General features: G+C 44.1%; 1 protein-coding gene across 2 annotated transcripts; it reads left to right on the top strand.

Annotated features, from left to right (window-relative positions):
- The first annotated feature begins 817 nt into the window (after positions 1 to 817).
- LOC139415138 (fatty-acid amide hydrolase 1-like) lies at positions 818 to 23,307 on the top strand. 2 transcript variants are annotated; one of them, XM_071163005.1, is made up of 15 exons: positions 818 to 908; positions 8,964 to 9,077; positions 9,331 to 9,471; positions 10,618 to 10,751; positions 11,090 to 11,296; positions 11,544 to 11,584; positions 11,885 to 12,009; positions 13,491 to 13,616; positions 13,864 to 13,961; positions 14,457 to 14,556; positions 14,928 to 14,971; positions 15,075 to 15,114; positions 21,277 to 21,385; positions 21,904 to 22,049; positions 22,518 to 23,305. In XM_071163005.1, the coding sequence occupies exons 2-15, from the start codon at positions 9,069 to 9,071 to the stop codon at positions 22,638 to 22,640; spliced, it is 1,443 nt and encodes a 480-aa protein (XP_071019106.1). In that variant the 5' UTR covers positions 818 to 908; positions 8,964 to 9,068; the 3' UTR covers positions 22,641 to 23,305. The 2 variants fall into 2 exon arrangements, with proteins under 2 accessions (XP_071019106.1, XP_071019097.1); XM_071162996.1 differs by lacking the exon at positions 818 to 908 and adding an exon at positions 8,235 to 8,548 and having other exon boundaries at positions 22,518 to 23,307.
- The last annotated feature ends 2,042 nt before the right edge of the window (positions 23,308 to 25,349 follow it).

The following is a 25,349-nucleotide window of genomic DNA, read 5'->3' as shown; positions in this document are numbered from 1 at the left end:
TATGTTTAGCTTAAACGCAATTTCACATAATTAAAACCTTGTATTGCATGCCTGATAAGATACAATCATACTATATGGCACAAGAGTAGCCTAATGTGCCATGAAATATGTATCACAGGTTCCCCATCCGAATGTCTGTGCCTCTACTGATCGCTACATAGCTACTTCATTGCAGAGAAGACCGTGGCGTGGCGTTTGGCCAGAGCAATGAGACTGGGTAGCCAGGCAATCATCCGAAGGCAAACTGGACCATAGAATTCGGAATTTGTATACTAATTTAATAGGATCTATGAACTGGACCATCAACTGCGTCCTCTACCGTACACAGGCAAAACCAGGCTTCCTCTGCTAGTTAGTTCCTCATCTTGTCTCGTGCTCGCCCGGAAGGGCTCCCGCAATTCGGGGCGTTCCTGCATCTGCAGGAACCCCTCTTTATACTTCTATAGGTCCATTTCTAAAATAGGACTCCGTTTCACATGCGGGAGCGCTCAAGTACATTACAGTAAACCCCACAGAATAAGGGGCGGGGGCGACAACAGTAGCTTGCTAGTTAGGACAACAGTAGATAGACACGTCCTTCGCCCCCGCAGTTTTGTTAACCATGTGCTAGTTAGGACAACAGTAGATAGACACGTCCTTCGCAGACGCAGTTCTGTTAACGATGTCAGTTGTTTGGCAGGCGTTTAGGACTCTGGGTAATAATTTGCGAGTTGGAAAACTATGACTCCGGTACACAGCAGGCAGGATAGGTAACGTTAGCTAACACACCGGTGAACTTCGCCCCCGCTTATCGGGCACTGTTTCCCGAAGTTATGTTATTAACGACGGCGAGGACAGGTGTACAGCAAGCGGGAGCGAAGGACATTTTGCTAGCTAGTTAGGACCCCAGTACACAGCAGAAGAGATAGGTAGGTAGCTAACGAATCGAGGCGAAGTTGGTTTTATATTCGCACATTCGCCAAAAGCCATTTAAAAATGTAAAAATCAATAACTCATTCACCGTTTGTCACAGAATCATCAAGCTAGTTATGATTTGTTCTATAAATGTCAACCATACTATTAGGACCTTTGTTTTGAGTAGAAATTCCAGTTTTGACTTGATAGAAATAAATAAAATCTATAAAATGCCATTTTAAAGCGGTAAAAATCAATAACTAACGTTAATTCACTGTTTGTCACAGAAACATCAAACGATGTATGATTTATTCTATACATGTCTATCATACATGTTCCAGTTTTGATTTGATAGAAATACATCATCTCAAATATTGCATTTACAGATGAAAAAATCATTAACTAATTCAGTGATTGTCACAGAAAAAAAGTGAAAATATGCATTGATTTGCATAACTTTAAAGAAGTGTTAATTTCAAGTTACATTTGTTATATATGAAGTTAGACAATGTTTACAAGATTGTACAATGTTTACAATCTTAAATTGTATGTCAAATCAATGTCTGCATTTTATTGCAACAGTTCCACATTTTAAAGTAGTTACAAGGCACACCAGTCATTTATTTATACGTCTCTAATTTAACAGCAAAAAAGCCCCTTTCAATCATTTTCTGTTTTGGCTTTGTTGAAGTTCTTCTTTGTCATCCCAAGACAAACTGAATGGTGCCATCTCTGGCACACAGAGCATTCTATCTGCAGTATTAAAAACATAAAACAGGGTTATGTTTATTTACATGTAAATTACAGTTCTGGAATACCCAAATTCTGTTACATGCTTTTGCAATGAGGAAAATTTTCAAATTAAATAGGATTTTTATTCAATTGCAAAATGTCAGTCTTTGAATAAAAATTACACAAAAACAAAGCCAGATGGTCATCATTTTTCTGTGGATGATGCAAAGCACACATTGAGCAGTCTTGCTTCGCATTGAAGACTGGAAAAAAAGAGGACACACATTTGTTGTGCATTGTTGACACATTTACAGATGTTTTCTGGAACCCATAGTTATAAACGGTTGTGCTTCAAAGACACAATCTGTCCACCACCGTTGCATACAACATTGTTCTCTCACTGTCTGTGCTTTGACCCTTTCCCACACCCTGTAGCAAAGGGTTCTCCAGAGCGAGGCGTTTTTTTTGGTCGTAAAAAAAAAAAGAACATGTCAAGCTTTTTCAAGATTAAACGCTCACCAATTGCAACCTTGGAATTGTATTTTAGTGCTAAACAGTGTGCATTTTTATGAGATTATATTTGCTTCCAATCTCAATATGGTTAGTTGCCAGTCTAATGGTTCCTTGCCTTGAACTGAAATTGGAAGGCTGGTCTACATTGCCAAGACTGCAATATCAAAGTAGGGAGTTCATTGTTCAAGAGAGTCATTCTGCAATTGGTAATGTATGGAATACAAATGGACACATCCAGCTGATCGATGTTTAAAAGAAGTAAAAACATTTTTTGACCCACTTTTTCTTCCGTCCCATTTGTTCATTTCCAAATTCTCATTCTGTCCGGGCAACTACTCAGCAGGTGCGGAATAGTCAAGGGTACGCATATGCCTCCTTCAAGCAAGTGTCGGCAGCCGGCCGATTCTTGTCACACTGCTTGCTCAACACAGAAGCCTTTAGTCGGCACATTTTTGCAGAAGGATATACACATTCGGCAACTATACTTCCAAGGTTGAACTCACAGGTGCCCGATCTGAACACAAGAGGCTGCTGTTGAGCAATGTGGCAAGGTTTTACAGTCCCGACTATTTACACCTCTACCCTTGCTGGAGCTCCGAGCATATTTGTACTTTTTTCCCACCTTTATTTAACCAGATAGGCTAGTTGAGAACAAGTTCTCATTTACAACTGCGACCTGGCTAAGATAAAGCAAAGCAGTTCAACACATACAACAACGCAGAGTTAAACATGGAATAAACAAACATACAGTCAATAATACAGTAGAGAAAGTCTATATACAGTGTGTGCAAATGAGGTAAGATAAGAGGGTAAGGCAATAAATTGGCCATGGTGGCAAAGTATTTACAATATACCAATTAAACACTGGGGTGATAGATGTGCAGAAGATGAATGTGCAAATAAAGATACTGGGGTGCAAAGAAGCAAGATAAATAAATACAGTATGGGGATGAGGTAGTTGGATGGACTATTTACATATGGACTATGTACAGGTGCAGTGATCTGTGAGCTGCTCAGACAGCTGGTGCTTAAAGCTAGTGAGGGAGATATGAGTCTCCAGCTTCAGTGATTTTTGCAGTTCATTCCAGTCATTGGCAGCAGAGAACTGGAAGGAAAGGCAGCCAAACCAGGAATTGGCTTTGGGGGTGACTAGTGAGATATACCTGCTGGAGCGCATGCTACGGGTGGGTGCTGCTATGGTGACCAGTGAGCTGAGATAAGGTAGGGCTTTACCTAGCAGAGACTTGTAGATGACCTGGAGCCAGTGGGTTTGGCGAGGGCCAGCCAACGAGAGAGTACAGGTCGCAGTGGTGGGTAGTATATGGGGCTTTGGTGACAAAATGGATGGCACTGTGATGGACTGCATCCAATTTGTTGAGTAGAGTGTTGGAGGCTATTTTGTAAATGACATCGCCAAAGTCGAGGATAGGTAGGATGGTCAGTTTTACAAGGGTATGTGTGGCAGCATGAGTGAAGGATGCTTTGTTGCGAAATAGGAAGCCGATTCTAGATTTAATTTTGGATTGGAGATGCTTAATGTGAGTCTGGAAGGAGAGTTTACAGTCTAGCCAGACACCTAGGTATTTGTAGTTGTCCACATATTCTAAGTCAGAACTGTCCAGAGTAGTGATGCTGGATGGGCGGGCAGCGATTGGTTGAAGAGCCGGCATTTAGTTTTACTTGCATTTAAGAGCAGTTGGAGACCACAGAAGGAGAGTTGTGTGGCATTGATGCTCGTCTGGAGGTTAGTTAACACAGTGTCCAAAGAAGGGCTAGAAGTATACAGAATGGTGTCGTCTGCGTAGACGTGGATCAGAGAATTACCAGCAGCAAGAGCGACATCATTGATGTATACAGAGAAGAGAGTTGGCCCGAGAAATTAACCCTGTGGCACCCCCATAGAGACTGCCAGAGGCCCAGACAACAGGCCATCCGATTTGACACACTGAACTCTATCAGAGAAGTAGTTGGTGAACCAGTCGAGGCAGTCATTTGAGAAACCAAGGCTGTTGAGTCTGCCGATAAGAATGTGGTGATTGACAGAGTCGAAAGCCTTGGCCAGGTCGATGGCGGTTATGATACCATTTAGGATTTTGAGTGTGGCTGAGGTGCACCCATAACCAGCTCAGACGATACGAAAGAGAGGTTGAACAGGCTAGTAATAGGGGTTGCAACAATTTCGGCAGATAATTTTAGGAAGAGAGGGTCCAGATTGTCTAGCCTGGCTGATTTGTAGGGGTCCAGATTTTGCAGCTCTTTTAGAACATCAGCTATCTGGATTTGGGTGAAGGAGAAATGGAGGAGGCTTGGGCGAGTTGCTGTGGGGGGTGCAGGGCAGTTGACCGGGGTAGGGATAGCCAGGTGGAAAGAATGGCCAGCCGTAGAAAAATGCTAATTGAAATTCTCAATTATAGTGGATTTATCGGTGGTGACAGTGTTTCCTAGTCTCAGTGCAGTGGGCAGCTGGGAGGATGTGCTCTTATTCTCCATGGACTTTACAGTGTCCTAGAACGTTTTTGAGTTTGCGCTACAGGATGCAAATTTCTGTTTGAAAATGCTAGCTTTAGCTTTCCTAACTGCCTGTGCATATTGGTTCCTAACTTCCCTGAAAATGTGCATATCACAAGGTCTATTCGATGCTAATGCAGTATGCCACAGGCTGTTTTTGTGCTGGTAAAGGGCAGTCAGGTCTGGAGTGAACCAAGGGCTTATATCTGTTCCTGGTTCAACATTTTTTGAATGGGGCATGCTTATTTAAGATGGTGAGGAAGGCACTTTTAAAGAATAACCAGGCATCCTCTACTGACGGGATGAGGTCAATATCCTTCCAGGATACCCAGGCCAGGTCGATTAGAAACGCCTGCTCGATGAAGTGTTTTAGGGAGCGTTTGACAGTGATGAGGGGTGGTCGTTTGACCGCAGACCCATTACGGATGCAGGCAATAAGGCAGTGATCGCTGAGATCTTGGTTGAAAACAGCAGGTGTATTTGGAGGTCAAGTTGGTTAGGATGATATCTATGAGGGTGCCCGTGTTTACGGATTTGGCATTGTACCTGGTAGTTTCATTGATAATTTGTGTGAGATTGAGGGCATCAAGCTTAGATTGTAGGATGGCCGGGGTGTTAAGCATGTCCCAGTTCAGGTTACCTAGCAGCACGAGCTCTGAAGATAGATGGGGGGCAATCAATTCACATATGGTGTCCAGGGCACAGCTGGGGTCAGAGGGTGGTCTATAGCAAGCGTCAACGGTGAGAGACTTGTTTCTGGAAAGGTGGATTTTTAGAAGTAGAAGCTCGAATTGTTTGGGTACAGACCTGGATAGTAAGACAGAACTCTGCAGGCTATTTCTGCAGTAGATTGCAACTCTGCCTCCTTTTGCAGTTCTATCTTGTCGGAAAATGTTATAGTTAGGAATGGAAATTTCAGGGTTTTTGGTGGTTTTCCTAAGCCAGGATTCAGACACGGCTAGGACATCCGGGTTGGCAGAGTGTTCTAAAGCAGTGAATAAAACAAACTTAGGGAGGAGGCTTCTAATGTTAACATGCATGAAACCAAGGCTTTTATGGTTACAGAAGTCAACAAATGAGAGCACCTGGGTAATAGGAGTGGAGCGAGGCACTGTAGGGAAGTGCCACGACCAAGGCTCGAGAAGTTACATACTTATCAAGGTTTCCAAAAGAAAAATACATTTGAACCTCTACAGGATCGGTAGGTCCTCCACGAGATGGTTGAGCTAACGTAGGCGAATGCCTACATTATCAGTATTTCCTTTTTCAGGCTTTTTCCCTTGAGGTAATGGATTCAACTGTTTAACACTTACAGCCAAATGTTTAATAACCCCGGGTATTCCCAGAACACATTCTGGAAAGTCTATAGATAGTGGTCATTTTATTAGGTACAACCCCCCTTTGCATCTGGAACAGCGTGAATTCAAAACTGTTGATGAAACTGGGAAAGGAGATAGACTGTTCAAATCAAATCCAATTTTATTTGTCACATACACATGGTTAGCAGATGTTAATGTGAGTAAAGCGAAATGCTTGTGCTTCTAGTTCCGACAATGCAGTAATAACCAACAAGTAATCTAGCTAACAATTCCAAAACTACTACCTTATAGACACAAGTGTAAGGGGATAAAGAATATGTACATAAAGATATATGAATGAGTGATGGTACAGAACGGCATAGGCAAGATACAGTAGATGGTATTGAGTGCAGTATATACATATGAGATGAGTATGTAAACAAAGTGGCATAGTTAAAGTGGCTAGTGATACATGTATTACATAAAGATGCAGTAGATGATAGAGTACAGTATATATGTATACATATGAGATGAATAATGTAGGGTATGTAAACATTATATTAGGTAGCATTGTTTAAAGTGGCTAGTGATATATTTTACATCATTTCCCATCAATTCCCATTATTAAAGTGGCTGGAGTTGAGTCAGTGTGTTGGCAGCAGCCACTCAATGTTAGTGGTGGCTGTTTAACAGTCTGATGGCCTTGATATAGAAGCTGTTTTTCAGTCTCTCGGTCCCAGCTTTGATGCACCTGTACTGACCTCGCCTTCTGGATGATAGCGGGGTGAACAGGCAGTGGCTCGGGTGGTTGTTGTCCTTGATGATCTTTATGGCCTTCCTGTGACATCGGGTGGTGTAGGTGTCCTGGAGGGCAGGTAGTTCTTAAGTCCAGTTGGAGTTTATTACAGTCAGTAAAAGCTGAGTGTTGGAATTATTTAAAAAAAAAAACAGTTTTGTAGACCATCACAGACTGTGTTGTCATTTTGCACGTTCTAAAGTTCAAACAAACAGTAACAGAATACCTGAATACTTCTCTGCATGCTTTAGTGCCTAGTAAGCCAAGACCGCTGGACTTGCTGTATGTAGGAGCAATTTATTTTTGTGAATCAGGGTGGTGAACCTAATAAAGTGGCAACTGAGTGTAGAGCCTGGTTGAAGTCCTAGTTTTAATGGTTAGTGCCAGTAGATTGCAGAGGGGTTCACATACAGTTCAAAGGCAAATCATAATGTATACATTTAGCCCAAAAACCAAACATGTACTTCTTATATTATGATTTTTTTTGTTATCCACCCTCTGGTATCTTTCAATACCCATGCTTACCCATGCTTATATAAACATATATATATATATATATATATATATATATGTTTACATATATATACAGTAAAAATGTATGTTATGGTTCACTCTTAGTTTTCCTTATCTCCGCCGTGGAATGTCCATGTTGATCCTCTTGGTTCTCATGATCCATCCACCTGTCTTCTTTGTTAGTCAGGCCTGACCCCTTCATCCCGTAGTTTCATCCTGTAATCTAATTTAATATGAATGAAGATGCAGAATCTTCTGCCAGGCCCCTTCTAATAGGGAATAACAGACTCGTTAGAACTTTGATCGCACGCCCTCTAGACGTACTACATGCCCTCTATCAAATCAAAATGGATTTTTTTCCTCAAAAAAGGTTGTAAAAGTATGCTAGACATTTATAGAATAAATCATACCTAGTTTGATGTTTCTGTAACAAACAGTGAATTAGTTATTGATTTATACCGCTTTAAATTGCATTTTATAGATTTTATGTATTTCTATCAAGTCAACACTGGCATTTCTACTCAAAACAAAGGTCGTAAAAGTATGCTAGACATTTATAGAATACATCATATCTAGCTTGATGATTCTGTGACAACCAGCTTTACCTCGGTAGCTAACGATACCTAGCACACCCGTAGACAGGTGTACTTCGCCCACGCATGTCCGGCACTGCTTTCCAGCAGTTCTGTTAACCACGAGGGCAGGTGATCGGCAGCCCGGAGCGAAGGACACTACTAACTTGTTAGCTAGCTAGGACTCCGGTAGACCATGTCTTTCGCCACTGAAAAACTCAGATAATAGTTTTATTTCCCATTTGACACACATTTTAATCGCATAGACAATCAGGGGAAATCCCGAATATCAAGTATCACACAAGTAGGAAGATGGCGTGCTCGGAACCAATGGGATGCTCGATAGGGGGCGTTTCTGTAGACGCATGAATAAACTACATTTAAGGAACGCCCCGAATTGCGGGCCGCAATCACACACCATATATGTTTATGAAACATGGAACGTTCCCACATTAGTTTAGAAAGTCTGTTGTTCAAGGTGGATGGATAGCTTTAACAAAGGCGTCATGGACCAAATGGATAACTATAAACAACTTATTTTTGGAGCAAAGCCGAAATGGACAGTGATTCTGACAGTCACTGCATGCGGTGCAAGTGCCTTGGTCCTTTTGTTGAAATGGTTCGGACACCAACAGTCGTGGAAGAAAATTCAGAAGGCAAAAGTGCGAAGAGAAAGGTCGCTGCAACGAGCAGAGCATGCTGTCTGTCAGTTCAACGAGTCGGTAAATTTGACTTTAGTTTAGCAAAAATTTGCTCTCGAGAACCCGAGGGTGGATTCTGCCTCTATGAATAGGCTAAGCGAAAGCTAGCTATCAACATATGAACATTCAACACGGCTGATTAGTCAGACACAGCTGTGACTGGAACTTGCTGTCAGACACTCTATTACTATATCACAACTGATCAATTTCATGTCAAACTCAGTCCAAGTTCAAACCAGTTTTCACTTAGCCATGCATGCATCAAGTGGAAAGAGGAGTAGGGGGTATTCAGAGGACCCCCTACACGACTAGCCCACTGACATGACAGATAACATGACATTTCATTTTTATTTTCAGAAAGTGTAGTTAGAGAGAGACATCTGGTGGTATAGGCCTACCCAATGTTCATATTCTCCTTCTTTGAATCCCATGTCAGCACCCTGAAACAGACACCTCTCTCATCCTCTCACTGTCCCTGGCTGAGCTGTCCAAACAACTGAAGGACGGAACACTAACTCCACAAGCTGTGTTCCACTCATACATGGAAAAGGTAATGCACAATCCAATCAACACCCCCAGTATTCACATATAGCTTATACCAGATATTTCTAATGTGCATGTTGTGGATTTTTGTGGACTGCATCATTTTTCCCCCATGGTCCCAGATCTGTTTGGGATCTGTTTGTGCTCTTGTTACCATGACCATAGGAGTTGACAACACAAACACATCTGGGACCATGCTACTAGGCCTATCAATCTACCAAAGCAGTCCCATTGATTTATCCCATGCTGTTTCCCCACAGACCTTGGAGGTGAATAGGAGACTGAACTGTTGCACTGAGGTCCTGCTGGAAAGTTGGGATCAGCTGGAGGATGTTGACTCTCACAAGGATGGTCTCCTTTATGGGGTCCCTGTCAGCATCAAGGAAAATATTGGATACAAGGTAGTGTTGATTAGGTGTTTCATTGCCCTTTTCCCCTGTACCTAGACCTAGTCCTGGACTAAAACACTTTTAAATGGAGATTCTCCATAGAGTATGCTTTTTAGGACAAGGCTTAATCTGTGTGCAGGAAGCTGCTCCACAGTAGGCGTGTCTGTAACATATGTTTGTTTGCTTCTAGTTGACTCTCTCATGACATAAGCCCAACCGGTAACATGGTTCTGGGTTCAGAGATTGTGCTTCTATACTGAAAAAATATATACATGCAACGTGTAAAGTGTTGGTGCCATGTTTCATGAGCTGAAATAAGATATTGCATACATTTTCCATATGCACAAAACGCAAATTTCTGTTTGTGTACACATTTGTTTACATCCCTGTTAGTGAACATTTATTTTATGCCAAAATAATCCATCCACCTGACAGGTGAGGCCTATCAAGAAGCTGATTTAACAGCATGATCATTACACAGGTGCACCTTGTGCTGGGGACAAAAGGCTATTCTAAAATGTGCAGTTGTCACATAACACAATGCCACAGATGCTTTGAGGGAAGGTGTATTTGGCATGCTGACTGCAGGAATGTCCACCAGAGTTGTTGTCAGAGAATTTAATGTTAATTTCTCTACCATAAGCCGCCTCCAACGTCATTTTAGAGAATTTGTCAGGACGTCCAACCGGCCTCACAACCGCAGACCACATGTAACCACACCAGCCAAGGACCTCCACATCCGGCTTCTTCACCTGCGGGATCATCTGAGACCAGCCACCTGGACAGCTGATGAAACTGAGGAGTATTTCTGTCTGTAATAAAGCCTTTTGTAGGGAAAAACTCATTCTGATTGGCTGTGCCTGGCTCCCCATTGGGTGGGCCTATGTCCTCCCTGCGCCCCTTCCCAGTCATGTGAAATCCATAGATTATGGCCTAATTAATTGAATTAAATTGACTGATTTCCCTATGAACTGTAACTCAGTAAAATCATTGAAATTGTTTCATGTTGCGTTAATATTTTTGTTCAGTATAGTTGAATCTCGCGTGACAATAGCCCTACCGGTAAGATGGTTCAGAGATGTGCACGTCTGCTGAAATAATATATTTTTACATGAATGATTTCCTTGTTTTAGTTTTTCCTCTTGTTTTTATGTTTAGGGTCATGACTCTACGTGTGGCGTAATCTGTAAATTGGACCTGCCTGCCACAGGGGACAGTGTGCTAGTTGAAGTGCTGAAGAGACAAGGCGCCATTCCCTTCGTCAAGACCAACGTGCCCCAAGGCCTGCAAAAGTATATAGTTATTTTAGACTTGTGAATGCAACAAATGAGTTTCAGAATATTATTTGGATACCAAACAATGTCAACTGGTGACTGATTGCCACATACACTTGAACTACATTGACACACTGTAGTAGGTGAGATGTGCACCACAGTAAGCCATGTAATTTAGTGCAAGAGCTTTGACTTGAGTAATGTGATTGAGGAATGTATGGACGTGGTCCTCGTCGAAGCCCTAAGACCAGGCTAGTCCGCACCCAGAGTAAAGCTGGTTGGTCATACCATGTGTCATGTTAGCAAGCAGTCCTTTAAATATGTCCTAAAAATATGTTTATTGTCCTAATTTCCAGCTTTGACTGTGGTAACCCTATCTATGGGCAGACTCTGAACCCCCACAACCCCCAGAAGACGTCAGGGGGCTCGTCTGGTGGGGAAGGGGCGCTGATCGGAGGAGGGGGCTCGGTTCTGGGCTTAGGGTCCGACATCGGGGGCAGCATCCGCATCCCATCATCCTTCTGTGGGATCTGTGGCTTCAAGCCCACGGCCAACAGGCTGAGGTGGGTGGGTGTGTTATTGGGTCTGTTACTCTTAGTATGTCTGTCAGTGTTCCTTAGTGTTTTTATCAAATGTATCTGTTAGTGTGTGTTAGTGAATGTGTGTGTCATGGTGACTCAGCCTAACATGTTTATCATTTACAATGCTCATAACCTTGAGCACAGTTCAAAGAAAGAGTACGTCACAAGACTAACCTCTTGGTTAGATATTGACTGACTTTCTTTGTTCCTTTTGTTTTGTTTTTTTTAGTTTGCGAGGTGCTAGCTCCTGTATCCGGGGCCAAAAGTCCGGTACGGCTCGAATATGTAACTTTTATCCCTGCTCATGCATAGTAAATAAATAGATAACATTTTACTTGACCCTTCTGTCAGTCCTTCATAAGGTCTACAAAAAAAGCATTTCCAAAAGAAAAGTGAGCACTGCTTTGATTCTGTGGAACATATAGTCATTGTTTCAAAAGGGTGCTTAATGCATTATATACAGTAACTCTGGTATAGTAACGACATGGTAACTAATGGTTTTGTTAGCTTTTAGTGACTGACTTTCCACTGTCACGATAACACAAGTTGTTTGTGTTGTGCTTGTTCCAGTGCTGTCGTCCCTTGGGCCCATGGCTAGAGACGTAGACAGCCTGGCTCTCTGTATGCAGGCTCTGCTCTGTGACCACATGTTCAGACTGGACCCCACGGTACCACCCATCCCATTCAACCAACAGGTGGGTTCTCTATCATAGGGAGAAGTTGCCCCCAGATGCTGGTCTTGGGTCAGTTTTGCATTTCCCCCACTAATGGTTACGGTTAAGATTGTGGGAGATGATCTGTACTTAGGCTCCAGGGGGAAGTTTCTCGTATCCTAGAATACGTATCATTAGCTAGGTTTCCATCCAATTGGTGACAGATTTTCATGTGAATCGTGTAAAATCTGTATAAAAACAAAACATTTTCCCCACCAGGGATTTGTTAACATCAAAAATGACTTGTTGTGGATAAAAGGCTGTGTGTGGTGACGTAGTGCACATAACTTTTGCAGTTAATTTTTATTTTTTTATTTAACCTTTATTTAACTAGGCAAGTCAGTTAAGATTTTTTTATTTTTTTTATTTTTAATTTACAATGACCGCCTACCGAAAGGCCTCCCGCTGGGATAAAAAAATAGCATGTATGTATGTATGTATGTATGCATGTATATACATATATATACATACACATATATATATATATATATACATACACATATATATATATATATATATATATATATATATATATATATATACACATACGTATGTATGTATATATATATGTTTTTAATATATAATATTTATATATATATTATATATATATATCAAGTGCTTATCAAGTGCTTCTCAAATTGTGAATGAGAGACAGACAGTGTGCACAGCCTGCACAAAAAAAAACAAAGCAGAGCTCATGCCTTTTTTTAGCATTTTTTTCTCTCAAATCATTATCATTGGAGTAGCATCATGCAGCCTTACAATATATTAAAAATCCAAACAACATTTGTAGAACAAACCCTAAATTAAGCATATAGGAGTACCTATTTCTTTTTTAACCGCATGAGCGCACTCCTTCATCGTTTTGAGAAAATATCCTTTCTATTTTATTCAGCTTTGTTCACTTGTATTCTTCATTATATAAAATAATGCAACGGAATACTAAGCAAATCTTGTCTGCTAAATGAACTAGTGTTAGCCCATAGCTAGATCAGGACCATAGCTAGATCAGGACCATAGCTAAATCAGGACCATAGCTAGATCAGGACCATAGCTAGATCAGGACCATAGCTAAATCAGGACCATAGCTAAATCAGGACCAAACTTAAGGACAACCCACTGTATACCATTCTGTTCTTCTGAAGTAGACTACATTTTCTTCACATCATGCTTCTTTAGACCTGTCTAAAATAATGGATGGATGTGTGGAAGCCAGGATATGTTAAATGTGTTCGCTAATTAACCGTCAATTACAGTGAGACCGACACTTATTTGCTCGACAATCACCGGGTGTCTAAATTTCGTTGTTTGGTGCTTATGGGACATTTCTGTTATCTTTTATTTTAGCACATGAAACATGGGACCAGCACTTTACATGTTGCGTTTATATAGTATATATTACTATTATATTTTGTGATAGAACGATTTTCCATCTGCTATGTTCTTCCTCTGTTCTCCTCCAGGTATACCAGAGCTCCAAGCCCCTGAGGATCGGTAACTATGAGAATGACGGCTATGCCATGCCCTCTCCAAGCATGGGCCGAGCCCTGAGGGAGACCAAGGCCCTGCTGGAGAAAGCAGGGCACACGGTGAGTACCCCCCAGCCCCAGTCTGATCTATTTGTGATAATCCAGATCAGAGCTTGGTTGAACACTTATCAGACAGTGTTGACTTGGACTGCTGAATGACAGAAACATAAAAATAAGCATAATTAGTTTATAGTTTGATCCATGACTGTAATGATATGTAATTGCAAATTGCATTCCTTTCTCTCCCTCCACCCCCCCCCCATCTCTCGCTCCACCCCCCCATCTCTCTCGCTCCCTCTCTCTCTAGTTGGTTTCCTTCAGTCCCCCAAGGCTGATCTATGCCATGCATGAGCTGATTGTCAGGGGTCTCTTAGGCGACGGAGGCACTACCTTGCTTAGCCACCTGTGAGTCAAATTTCCCTGGGTTGTGTTCAGTAAGGCACACCGTAGCAAAATATTTAGAAAAATGTGTGTTTCTCATTAGACAAGTCCATATTGGTGGGCTCCGGAGTAGCGCAGCGGTCTAAGGCACTGCGTCTCAGTGCTTGAGGCGTCACTACAGACACTCTGGTTTGAATCCAGGCTGTATCACAACCGTCCGTGATTGGTAGTCCCATAGGGCGGAGCACAATTGGCCCAGCATCGTCCGGGTTTGGCCGGTGTAGGCCGTCATTGTAAATAGGAATCTGTTCTTAACCGACTTACCTAGTTAAATAAAAATGTTATTGTTCCCTGTTTCAACCTGTTTACTTCCATTTTGGGCCTAATGAACATGACCCTGGTAATCCCAACGAGTTTAGCAAAACTACCCCAATGAACGTCCCTGGGAGTGAAATGAACTATCCAGTACACTAAAATATGTTGTCAATGAAAGAATCTCTGTTTTGTGTGTTATTTCAGGAAAGGGGGGCCTGTTGACCTGTGTCTCAGGGATCAGATTATCCCCTACAGTCTGCCTCGCACTGTGAAGAAAATCCTCTCCATTCTCCTCAAGCCTATAGTAAGTGAAGGGGAAGGTTGGAGAACCCATGGAGAACCCATTCCCCCGCCCAATGACTCCTTCACAGTTCTGCGTCATTGTAATTCCTGTGGAGGAGTGTGTCTTTCTTCTTCATATTCAATTAATGAAACTGTAGCATCAATGCTTTGGTTTTGATTATATTCCACAGGCATTTTTCAATTCCAAATACTTTCTGGGGGCTTAAGGAAATTCAGTATAGATACATAGGGGTCATACATCCGCCAAATGACGTGCACCTGCCCTCAGCAGTTAACAGGGGTATAAGGGTGTGAAGAGTAGTTTGCATTTGGTCTAAAGTGCTGGAGAATTTGGTCGACTGGGAATATTTCTGACACGTTTTCCTCCCTCAGTTTCCCCGCATCGCTGCTTCTCTGGATAGCCTGCGTGGAGTTGGGTGAGCTGTCTGATCAGCCCTGTTCTCCAGGTTTATATCAGTAACAGTGTTTATGAAATACAGAAGTAACCATAATGAATTACTCCATTTCCTGTTTCACCAGCTCCGTGCAAGACCTGTGGAGACATCACGCGGATGTGGAAGTAGGTATACATTTGGTAATCGGTGTGGTTCACATATCAGTCTAGAGGTCAACGAAGTGACCGCACCATGAGTTATATTTTACAGTGACGGCCGCAGCAGAAAACTATTTTGTGGGCGACTCTTTCATGCGTGTGCACAATTACTATTTTTGTTTTGATTACATAGGCCATATAAATATTATTTCACACCTTGATATCTTTGTCTATTAAAAATGATGTTGCATTCGATTGAACAAGTCATAGACAATATTATGTTTGTTATATACAGTGCATTCGGGAAAGTATTCAGACCCCTCAACTTTTTCCACATTTCTTTATGTTAGAGCCTTATTCTAAAATGGTTTAAATAATGTTATTTTTCCTTAATCTACATACAATACCCCATAATGACAAAGCGGAAGTACATTTTTGCTAATTTATATATATATTTTTTAAACTACTTATTTACATAAGTATTCAGACCCTTTGCTATGGGACTTTAAATTGAGCTCATGTGCATCCTGTTTCCATTGATCATCCTTGAGAAGTTTGTACAACTTGATTGGAGTCCACCTGTGGTAAATTCAATTGATTTGACATGATTTGGAAAGGCACACACCTGTCTATATAACGTCCCACATTTGAATGTCAAAGCATAAAACCAGGCCATGAGGCCGAAGGAATTGTCCGTAGAGCTCAAAGACAGAATTGTGTTGAGGCACAAATCTGGGGAAGGGTACCAAAAAATGTCTGCAGAATTGAAGGTCCCCAAGAACACAGCGCTCTCCATTCTTAAATGGAAGAAGTTTAGAACCATCAAGACTTCTAGAGCTGGCCATCTGGCCAAACTGAGCAATCGGGGGAGAAAGGCCTTGGTCAGGGAGAATCAAGATTCTCTGGTCTGATGAAACCAAGATTGATCTATTTGGCCTGAATGCCAAGTGTCACATCTGGAGGAAACCTGGCACCATTCTTACGGTGAAGCATGATGGTGGCAGCGTCATGCTGTGGGGATGTTTTTCAGCGGCAGGGACTGGGAAACTAGTCAGGATCGAGGGAAAGATGTACAGAGAGATCCTGAATGAAAACCTGCTCCAGAGCGCTCAGGACCTTCCAACAGAACAACGACCCTAAGCACACAGCCAAGACAACACAAAAAGAATACGGATAAGAATAAGAAATAATAGTAAAAAGTAGCAGCAATAAAATAACACTAGCGAGACTATACACAGGGGGGTACCGGTACAGAGTTAATGTGTGGGGGCACCGGTTAGTTGAGGTAATATGTACACTACTGTTCAAAAGTTTGAAGTCACATTGACATTTCCTTGTTTTAAAAAAAAAAAAAAAAAAAGCATTAAATAACATCAAATTGATCAGAAATACAGTTGACATTGTTAATCATGTAAATGACTATTATAGCTGGAAACGGCAATCATTTTTTAAATGGAATATCAACATATGCATACAGAGGCCCATTATCAGCTGGCAGCTTCATTAAATAGTACCTGCAAAGCATCAGTCTCAACGTCAACAGTGAATGTTGTAGGTGACTCTGAGGTGTTGGCCTTCTAGGCAGAGTTGCAAAGAAAATGCCATATCTCAGTCTGGCCAATAAAAAGAAAAGATGGGCAAAATAACACAGACACTGGACAGAGGAACTCTGCCTAGAAGGCCAGCATCCCGGAGTCACCTCTTCACTGTTGACGTTGAGACTGGACAGAGGAACTCTGCCTAGAAGGTCAGCATCCCGGAGTCACCTCTTCACTGTTGACGTTGAGACTGGACAGAGGAACTCTGCCTAGAAGACCAGCATCCCGGAGTCACCTCTTCACTGTTGACGTTGAGACTGGACAGAGGAACTCTGCCTAGAAGGCCAGCATCCCGGAGTCACCTCTTCACTGTTGACGTTGAGACTGGACAGAGGAACTCTGCCTAGAAGGCCAGCATCCCGGAGTCACCTCTTCACTGTTGACGTTGAGACTGGACAGAGGAACTCTGCCTAGAAGGCCAGCATCCCGGAGTCACCTCTTCACTGTTGACGTTGAGACTGGACAGAGGAACTCTGCCTAGAAGGCCAGCATCCCGGAGTCGCCTCTTCACTGTTGACGTTGAGACTGGACAGAGGAACTCTGCCTAGAAGGCCAGCATCCCGGAGTCGCCTCTTCACTGTTGACGTTGAGACTGGACAGAGGAACTCTGCCTAGAAGACCAGCATCCCGGAGTCGCCTCTTCACTGTTGACGTTGAGACTGGACAGAGGAACTCTGCCTAGAAGGCCAGCATCCCGGAGTCGCCTCTTCACTGTTGACGTTGAGACTGGACAGAGGAACTCTGCCTAGAAGGCCAGCATCCCGGAGTCGCCTCTTCACTGTTGACGTTGAGACTGGACAGAGGAACTCTGCCTAGAAGGTCAGCATCCCGGAGTCGCCTCTTCACTGTTGACGTTGAGACTGGACAGAGGAACTCTGCCTAGAAGGTCAGCATCCCGGAGTCACCTCTTCACTGTTGATGTTGAGACTGGACAGAGGAACTCTGCCTAGAAGGCCAGCATCCCGGAGTCGCCTCTTCACTGTTGACGTGGAGACTGGACAGAGGAACTCTGCCTAGAAGGCCAGCATCCCGGAGTCGCCTCTTCACTGTTGACGTTGAGACTGGACAGAGGAACTCTGCCTAGAAGGTCAGCATCCCGGAGTCGCCTCTTCACTGTTGACGTTGAGACTGGACAGAGGAACTCTGCCTAGAAGGTCAGCATCCCGGAGTCGCCTCTTCACTGTTGACGTTGAGACTGGACAGAGGAACTCTGCCTAGAAGGCCAGCATCCCGGAGTCGCCTCTTCACTGTTGACGTTGAGACTGGACAGAGGAACTCTGCCTAGAAGGCCAACATCCCGGAGTCACCTCTTCACTGTTGACGTTGAGACTGGACAGAGGAACTCTGCCTAGAAGGTCAGCATCCCGGAGTCGCCTCTTCACTGTTGACGTTGAGACTGGACAGAGGAACTCTGCCTAGAAGGCCAGCATCCCGGAGTCGCCTCTTCACTGTTGACGTTGAGACTGGACAGAGGAACTCTGCCTAGAAGGCCAGCATCCCGGAGTCGCCTCTTCACTGTTGACGTTGAGACTGGACAGAGGAACTCTGCCTAGAAGGCCAGCATCCCGGAGTCGCCTCTTCACTGTTGACGTTGAGACTGGACAGAGGAACTCTGCCTAGAAGGCCAGCATCCCGGAGTCGCCTCTTCACTGTTGACGTTGAGACTGGACAGAGGAACTCTGCCTAGAAGGCCAGCATCCCGGAGTCGCCTCTTCACTGTTGACGTTGAGACTGGACAGAGGAACTCTGCCTAGAAGGCCAGCATCCCGGAGTCGCCTCTTCACTGTTGACGTTGAGACTGGACAGAGGAACTCTGCCTAGAAGGCCAGCATCCCGGAGTCGCCTCTTCACTGTTGACGTTGAGACTGGACAGAGGAACTCTGCCTAGAAGGCCAGCATCCCGGAGTCGCCTCTTCACTGTTGACGTTGAGACTGGACAGAGGAACTCTGCCTAGAAGGCCAGCATCCCGGAGTCACCTCTTCACTGTTGACGTTGAGACTGGACAGAGGAACTCTGCCTAGAAGGCCAGCATCCCGGAGTCACCTCTTCACTGTTGACGTTGAGACTGGACAGAGGAACTCTGCCTAGAAGGCCAGCATCCCGGAGTCACCTCTTCACTGTTGACGTTGAGACTGGACAGAGGAACTCTGCCTAGAAGGCCAGCATCCCGGAGTCACCTCTTCACTGTTGACGTTGAGACTGGACAGAGGAACTCTGCCTAGAAGGCCAGCATCCCGGAGTCACCTCTTCACTGTTGACGTTGAGACTGGACAGAGGAACTCTGCCTAGAAGGCCAGCATCCCGGAGTCGCCTCTTCACTGTTGACGTTGAGACTGGACAGAGGAACTCTGCCTAGAAGGCCAGCATCCCGGAGTCGCCTCTTCACTGTTGACGTTGAGACTGGACAGAGGAACTCTGCCTAGAAGGCCAGCATCCCGGAGTCGCCTCTTCACTGTTGACGTTGAGACTGGACAGAGGAACTCTGTCTAGAAGGCCAGCATCCCGGAGTCGCCTCTTCACTGTTGACGTTGAGACTGGACAGAGGAACTCTGCCTAGAAGGCCAGCATCCCGGAGTCGCCTCTTCACTGTTGACGTTGAGACTGGACAGAGGAACTCTGCCTAGAAGGCCAGCATCCCGGAGTGGCCTCTTCACTGTTGACGTTGAGACTGGACAGAGGAACTCTGCCTAGAAGGCCAGCATCCCGGAGTCACCTCTTCACTGTTGACGTTGAGACTGGACAGAGGAACTCTGCCTAGAAGGCCAGCATCCCGGAGTCACCTCTTCACTGTTGACGTTGAGACTGGACAGAGGAACTCTGCCTAGAAGGCCAGCATCCCGGAGTCGCCTCTTCACTGTTGACGTTGAGACTGGACAGAGGAACTCTGCCTAGAAGGCCAGCATCCCGGAGTCGCCTCTTCACTGTTGACGTTGAGACTGGACAGAGGAACTCTGCCTAGAAGGCCAGCATCCCGGAGTCGCCTCTTCACTGTTGACGTTGAGACTGGACAGAGGAACTCTGTCTAGAAGGCCAGCATCCCGGAGTCGCCTCTTCACTGTTGACGTTGAGACTGGACAGAGGAACTCTGCCTAGAAGGCCAGCATCCCGGAGTCGCCTCTTCACTGTTGACGTTGAGACTGGACAGAGGAACTCTGCCTAGAAGGCCAGCATCCCGGAGTCGCCTCTTCACTGTTGACGTTGAGACTGGACAGAGGAACTCTGTCTAGAAGGCCAGCATCCCGGAGTCGCCTCTTCACTGTTGACGTTGAGACTGGACAGAGGAACTCTGCCTAGAAGGCCAGCATCCCGGAGTCGCCTCTTCACTGTTGACGTTGAGACTGGACAGAGGAACTCTGCCTAGAAGGCCAGCATCCCGGAGTGGCCTCTTCACTGTTGACGTTGAGACTGGTGTTTTGCGGGTACTATTTAATGAAGCTGCCAGTTGAGGACTTGTGAGGCGTCTGTTTCTCAAACTAGGCACTAATGTACTTCGTGCACAAATTTGTTTACATCCCTATTAGTGAGCATTTCTCTTTTTCCAAGATAATCCATCCACCCGACAGGTGTGACATATCAAGAAGCTGATTAAACTGCAGGATCATTACACAGGTGCACCTTGTGCTTTGGCCAATAAAAAGCCACTGTAAAATGTGCAGTTTTGTCACACAAACGAATGCCACCAATGTCTCAAGTTTTGAGGAAGCGTGTAATTGGCCTGTTGGCTGCAAAAATATCCACCAGTTGTTGTTGTTGCCAGATAATGTTAATTTCTGTACCATAAGCTGCTTCCAATGTTTTAGAGAATTTAGCAGTATTTCCAACCAGCCTCACAACTGCAGACCACGTGTATGGCGTTGTGTGTGTGTGCGAGTGGTTTGCTGATGTGAACAGAGTGCTCCATGGTGGCAGTGGGGTTATGGTATGGGCAGGCATAAGCTACGGACGATGAACACAATTGCATTTTATCAATGGCAATTTGAATGCTTAGCAATACCGTGACGAAGTCCTGAGGCCCATTGTCGTGCCATTCATCCGCCACCATACCCATCATGTTTTGGCATGATAATGCACGGCACCATGTCGCAAGGATCTGTACACAATTCCTGGAAGCTGAAAATGTCCCAGTTCTTCCATGGCCTGCATACTCACCAGACATGTCACCTGTTGAGCGTGTTTGGGATGCTCTGGATCGACGTGTACGACAGTGTGTTCCAATATCCAGCATCTTCGCACAGCCATTGAAGAGGAGTGGGACAACATTCCACAGGCCATAATCAAGAGCCTGATCAACTCTTATGTGAAGGAGATGCATGAGGCAAATGGTGGTTTTCTGATCCATGCCCCTACCTTTTTATTAAGGTATCTGAGACCAACATGAATATCTGTATTCCCAGTCATGTGAAATCCATAGATTAGGGTCTAATGAATTTATTTCAATTGACTGATTTCCTCATATGAACTGTAACTCAGTAAAATATATGCAATTGTTGCGTTTTATATTTTTGTTCTGGAAAACACATCTAGCTTTGGTGAGAAGGCTGTGAGCGTCAATGTTCTGAGGGAAATGTTGCTCTCTATCTGTTCTCTAAGGACTACATACATGAGGTGATTGCAGAGTGGAGGAGGTGTGAGCTGGATGTGCTGCTGTGTCCCATGGTTGGTCCAGCCTACATCCATAACTACCCTGGCCAGCTTACCAGTATGTACCCATCTCTCCTCTCTCTGTGGCTAGCTTACCAGTCTGTACCCACCTCTCCTCTCTCTGTGGCTAGCTTACCAGTCTGTACCCACCTCTCCTCTCTCTGTGGCCAGCTTACCAGTCTGTACCCACCTCTCCTCTCTCTGTGGCTAGCTTACCAGTCTGTACCCACCTCTCCTCTCTCTGTGGCTAGCTTACCAGTCTGTACCCATCTCTCCTCTCTCTGTGGCTAGCTTACCAGTCTGTACCCACCTCTCCTCTCTCTGTGGCAAATTAACACCTTATGAAATGGGGTTTAGGTTTGTCTTTTATAGCATAGGAAGTTAACTGTTTTTGCTTAGAGTTGATTTTGTTGTCCAAAGCCACTTGTATAATTTACTTAGGAGTCACTCAAAGATTCACTTAACCTTTGGGGGTTTGAGACTTTGAGACTTTTCTTTTGACTTAATCATGCCATATTTTCCAATGCGTAACAAGATAGTGGTGTGATTAGGTTGTTTCTCCTTCTCTCTTTCCAGGTACACTCACCTACACTATTATCTACAATCTCCTTAACTTCCCTGCTGGGGTGGTTCCTGTCTCCACGGTTACAGCAGAGGATGAGGAAGAACTCAGGCACTACAAGGGAAACTATGGGGACCTCTGGGACAAGCTCTACAAAAAGGTAGTCGGAGTCACAAACTCTTCCTCCTAAAATATTTACAGTACATTTAGCCCTTTCCAAATATATTTACATCTTGACTTGAAGTGGCCATTCTACCCATTTCAGCTGGCACAACCTGTAGCCTAAGCACATGATACAACACTATGGTCTCATAATTGTTCATTAATGTATGTCTTCATGTAGCTACTAACCTGTGAATCTTAGGCTGCAGTTCCACATTTAACCAGTAGATGGAGGTCCTGGTTGTTGTGTTGCAGAGATCAGATCACTGGGCCCATGTTCAAAAAGTGTCTCGGAGAAGGAGTGCTGATATAGGATCAGTTTAGCCTTTTAGATTACTAGGGATGGACTGTGGGCAACTTCCTAGATCCGCACTCCTACTCTGATTAAACGATTTATGAGTACGGGCCCTGATCTGCACATCATTTGTTGGGACTAATGTGTTTGGCATGCTGTGTGTGTCTACAGGCAGTGACAGGTGGAGAGGGGCTTCCTGTGGCCGTCCAGTGTGTGGCCCTGCCCTGGCAGGATGAGCTCTGTCTGCGATTCATGAGAGAGGTTGAGATGCTGGTCAGAGAGGATAAGAAATGAGAGGTCGACGGAGAGGGAGAGATGGTAACGGGGACCTGTTTGATCAAACAGTTAAAACATTTATGTACATAAATGTTACTGGGTTTTAAAGTAGTGAAAATTCAATATAACATTGTTCTTGTGATGCGAGGTAACTTGAGTAGGCCCCCTCGCCCAGATAATCCTAAATGTCTAAGAAAGCAGATTGGAGTGAAGACTGATTCAAGTGCACTGAGAAACACTAAGGGTCGTTCTTGGCTGCTATCAGCGCACCAGACCTTTAAATAGTAATTGAAGTACATGGGAAGTAATATTTTTCTTACACACTCAAGGAAATTGAAAAATTATGTTTACCTCAGTTGATTAAACCCCCCCCCCCCCCCACACACACACTTATAATGTAAGGGAACCCTAATGAAGTAAGACATTACTTGGTATTTGTCAATTATAATCAACATATGCATTTATCATTATATAGGAAAATGAATTTGACTTCTAGCTCTGACTCTACTAATAGCTACTTTATTGAGGAAAAATGTCCTTTCTATGCCTGTGATATGTGGTTGTCCCACCTAGCTATCTTAAGATGACTGCACGAACTGTAAGTCGCTCTGGATAAGTGTCTGCTAAATTACTAAAATGTAAATGTCTGTTTTTCGTATCTCAAATTAAACAATTATTTAATATAGCCCTCTGTGATTCTGTTCTTGTGTGCAAGCTTTAGGAATGAGCACATTTATCATGTTGAGGTCAAGTGTCTTCCAAACACGGGTCTCTTACCTACAGTGACACACTCTCTCTCTCTCACAACATTCAAATTGTTCTACTTAAACGCTTGACTTCAAACTGTAATCAGGATGATGTCATTGTTTTAATAATGTTAGCTGATTGTAGTTAATGACTTGTGTGTTTTTAATATAGCTCCTGTAGTGGTTCCCTACTATCATGCTCACAGAGGTAGAAGTACCTGCTACCACACCACACATTCTGCTAATAACAACCCTGTACTGATGATCAACCTATGGTCTGGGCATGGTTGGACAAACACCTTTACGGCATTTACTCAGACTGAATCCTGAGGTACGTTGTCCATCTCAGCAGGACTGAGACTAAGGCTGTCCTGATATGGACACTATACTACTGGGGAGTTTTCTAACAAGAGTTAGAGAAAAGTTAGAGCTCAACATTCAACTGTGGCTTTACCTGGCTCCAGACCAAGAAAACACAACATATCAGACCATCTAGCAGGGTCCTCATGTCATGGCCCAGTGGTTAGAGGTCCAAACACCTCATTGACAGAAACCTCAGGCTATGAAATCAGGTACTTCAAAAGCCATAACAACCCATTCACACCCCAAAAAACACGATATCGCACCAACTAAACTAATATGATTCTGTCTTAATGTGCCATTTCAGGGACGAAGGAGCCCTGTGGTCTTTCTAGTGCCGTAGACTCGCAGGTCATGTCTGTCGCAACATGACTCCTGGCTCCTGCATGTTCAAAGTGCTGAGTTCTGCCTCTGAGACCTGAAAGCCACTTCCAAAGGGACATCAGAGTGAGATTGGCAGCTTTTAGGACTTTGGTCCATTTCAACCACCATTACTCTCCAATCAGAAGAGGGAGCATGTGGAGGGAGGAGGAGCAGAATGGGGGAGATTACCAAACAGCTGACACAGGTGTACATGGAGTGGCACAAGGGAGCTTTTTTTCAATGCACCAGCCCAGGCACTGTGCTTCTTCTTGCATAGGGGCTGGGATATCTTGAAAGTATTTGCCTGAAAATCTCTCTGTGACGGGATTAGCCGAGAGTTCTCAATCATTTCCTAAGATTCTGTGACTCAACAATTCCGTGATCCAGATTCTAGTGGTTTTAAGAGCCACTATTCCAACGTTGAAAAGCTTCCCCTCTGGACAAGAGGACACTTATTTATTTTTTAAGTTTGTTCCACTTCCCTTTTTCTGCTGCTTTCAGGTGTTCATCAACCCCCCCCCCCTTCCTCTCGTCCTCCCCTCCCTCTCTTCTCACTACCTCACCATCACTTGCACGCACCTCTTGCACAATCTGCTAGGTTTGAGAGTTTTCCCTATCTTCCCTCTGGCGGCATGCTTGGCATGCAGCCCTTTTAGCCAAATTGGTTTACATTGGGGAGATAAATGCTCTGCAAATGCGCTTAAACACATACAGTCAAAAATGCAGACAGTGCGTGTCAGCATTAGCATCCAAGTCAGGGGGAGAAAGAAGAGCATCTCGGCCGTACAAAGCTGAGGAGCCGCTAGTGAAGCCTGCAGATACAGGCCTGCTCATCCACTTTTCAGAGCAGGATTTAACTTTTGCGTGCTAGTCTGTAATTCTGAGAATTATAGAACTTGTCGGCCAACAATCAAACTCCTTACGCCGTATTGTGAAAGTATTGTTTCAAACTGGTGAGCAGACCTGGGAGTTACTATGCGCTGCTGGTGGAGGGAGTCTTGTTGGTTCTTCCGTAGGAGAAGTTGGCCCAGTAGCAGGTCTAGGATCAGTTGGTATTGGTGATGCTCTATTGCAGTGGTTTTCAACCAATGTGCAGTGGCGCCATGAGGAACTCTCAGGTGTGCAGCAAACAAAAATTCAATTGATTATTTTTGGGAACACACACTTATAAATGTGACCTGTGGAATTTTTACTTTGGAGCACCAGTGCCGCTCATATAATACATTGAATGGCACAGCTACGTCTGTATCGTTGTTTC

Source organism: Oncorhynchus clarkii, chromosome 1, assembly GCF_045791955.1.
Source record: "Oncorhynchus clarkii lewisi isolate Uvic-CL-2024 chromosome 1, UVic_Ocla_1.0, whole genome shotgun sequence".
Lineage (NCBI taxonomy): Eukaryota > Metazoa > Chordata > Actinopteri > Salmoniformes > Salmonidae > Oncorhynchus > Oncorhynchus clarkii.
This window is presented reverse-complemented; position numbering and strand designations above follow the sequence as displayed.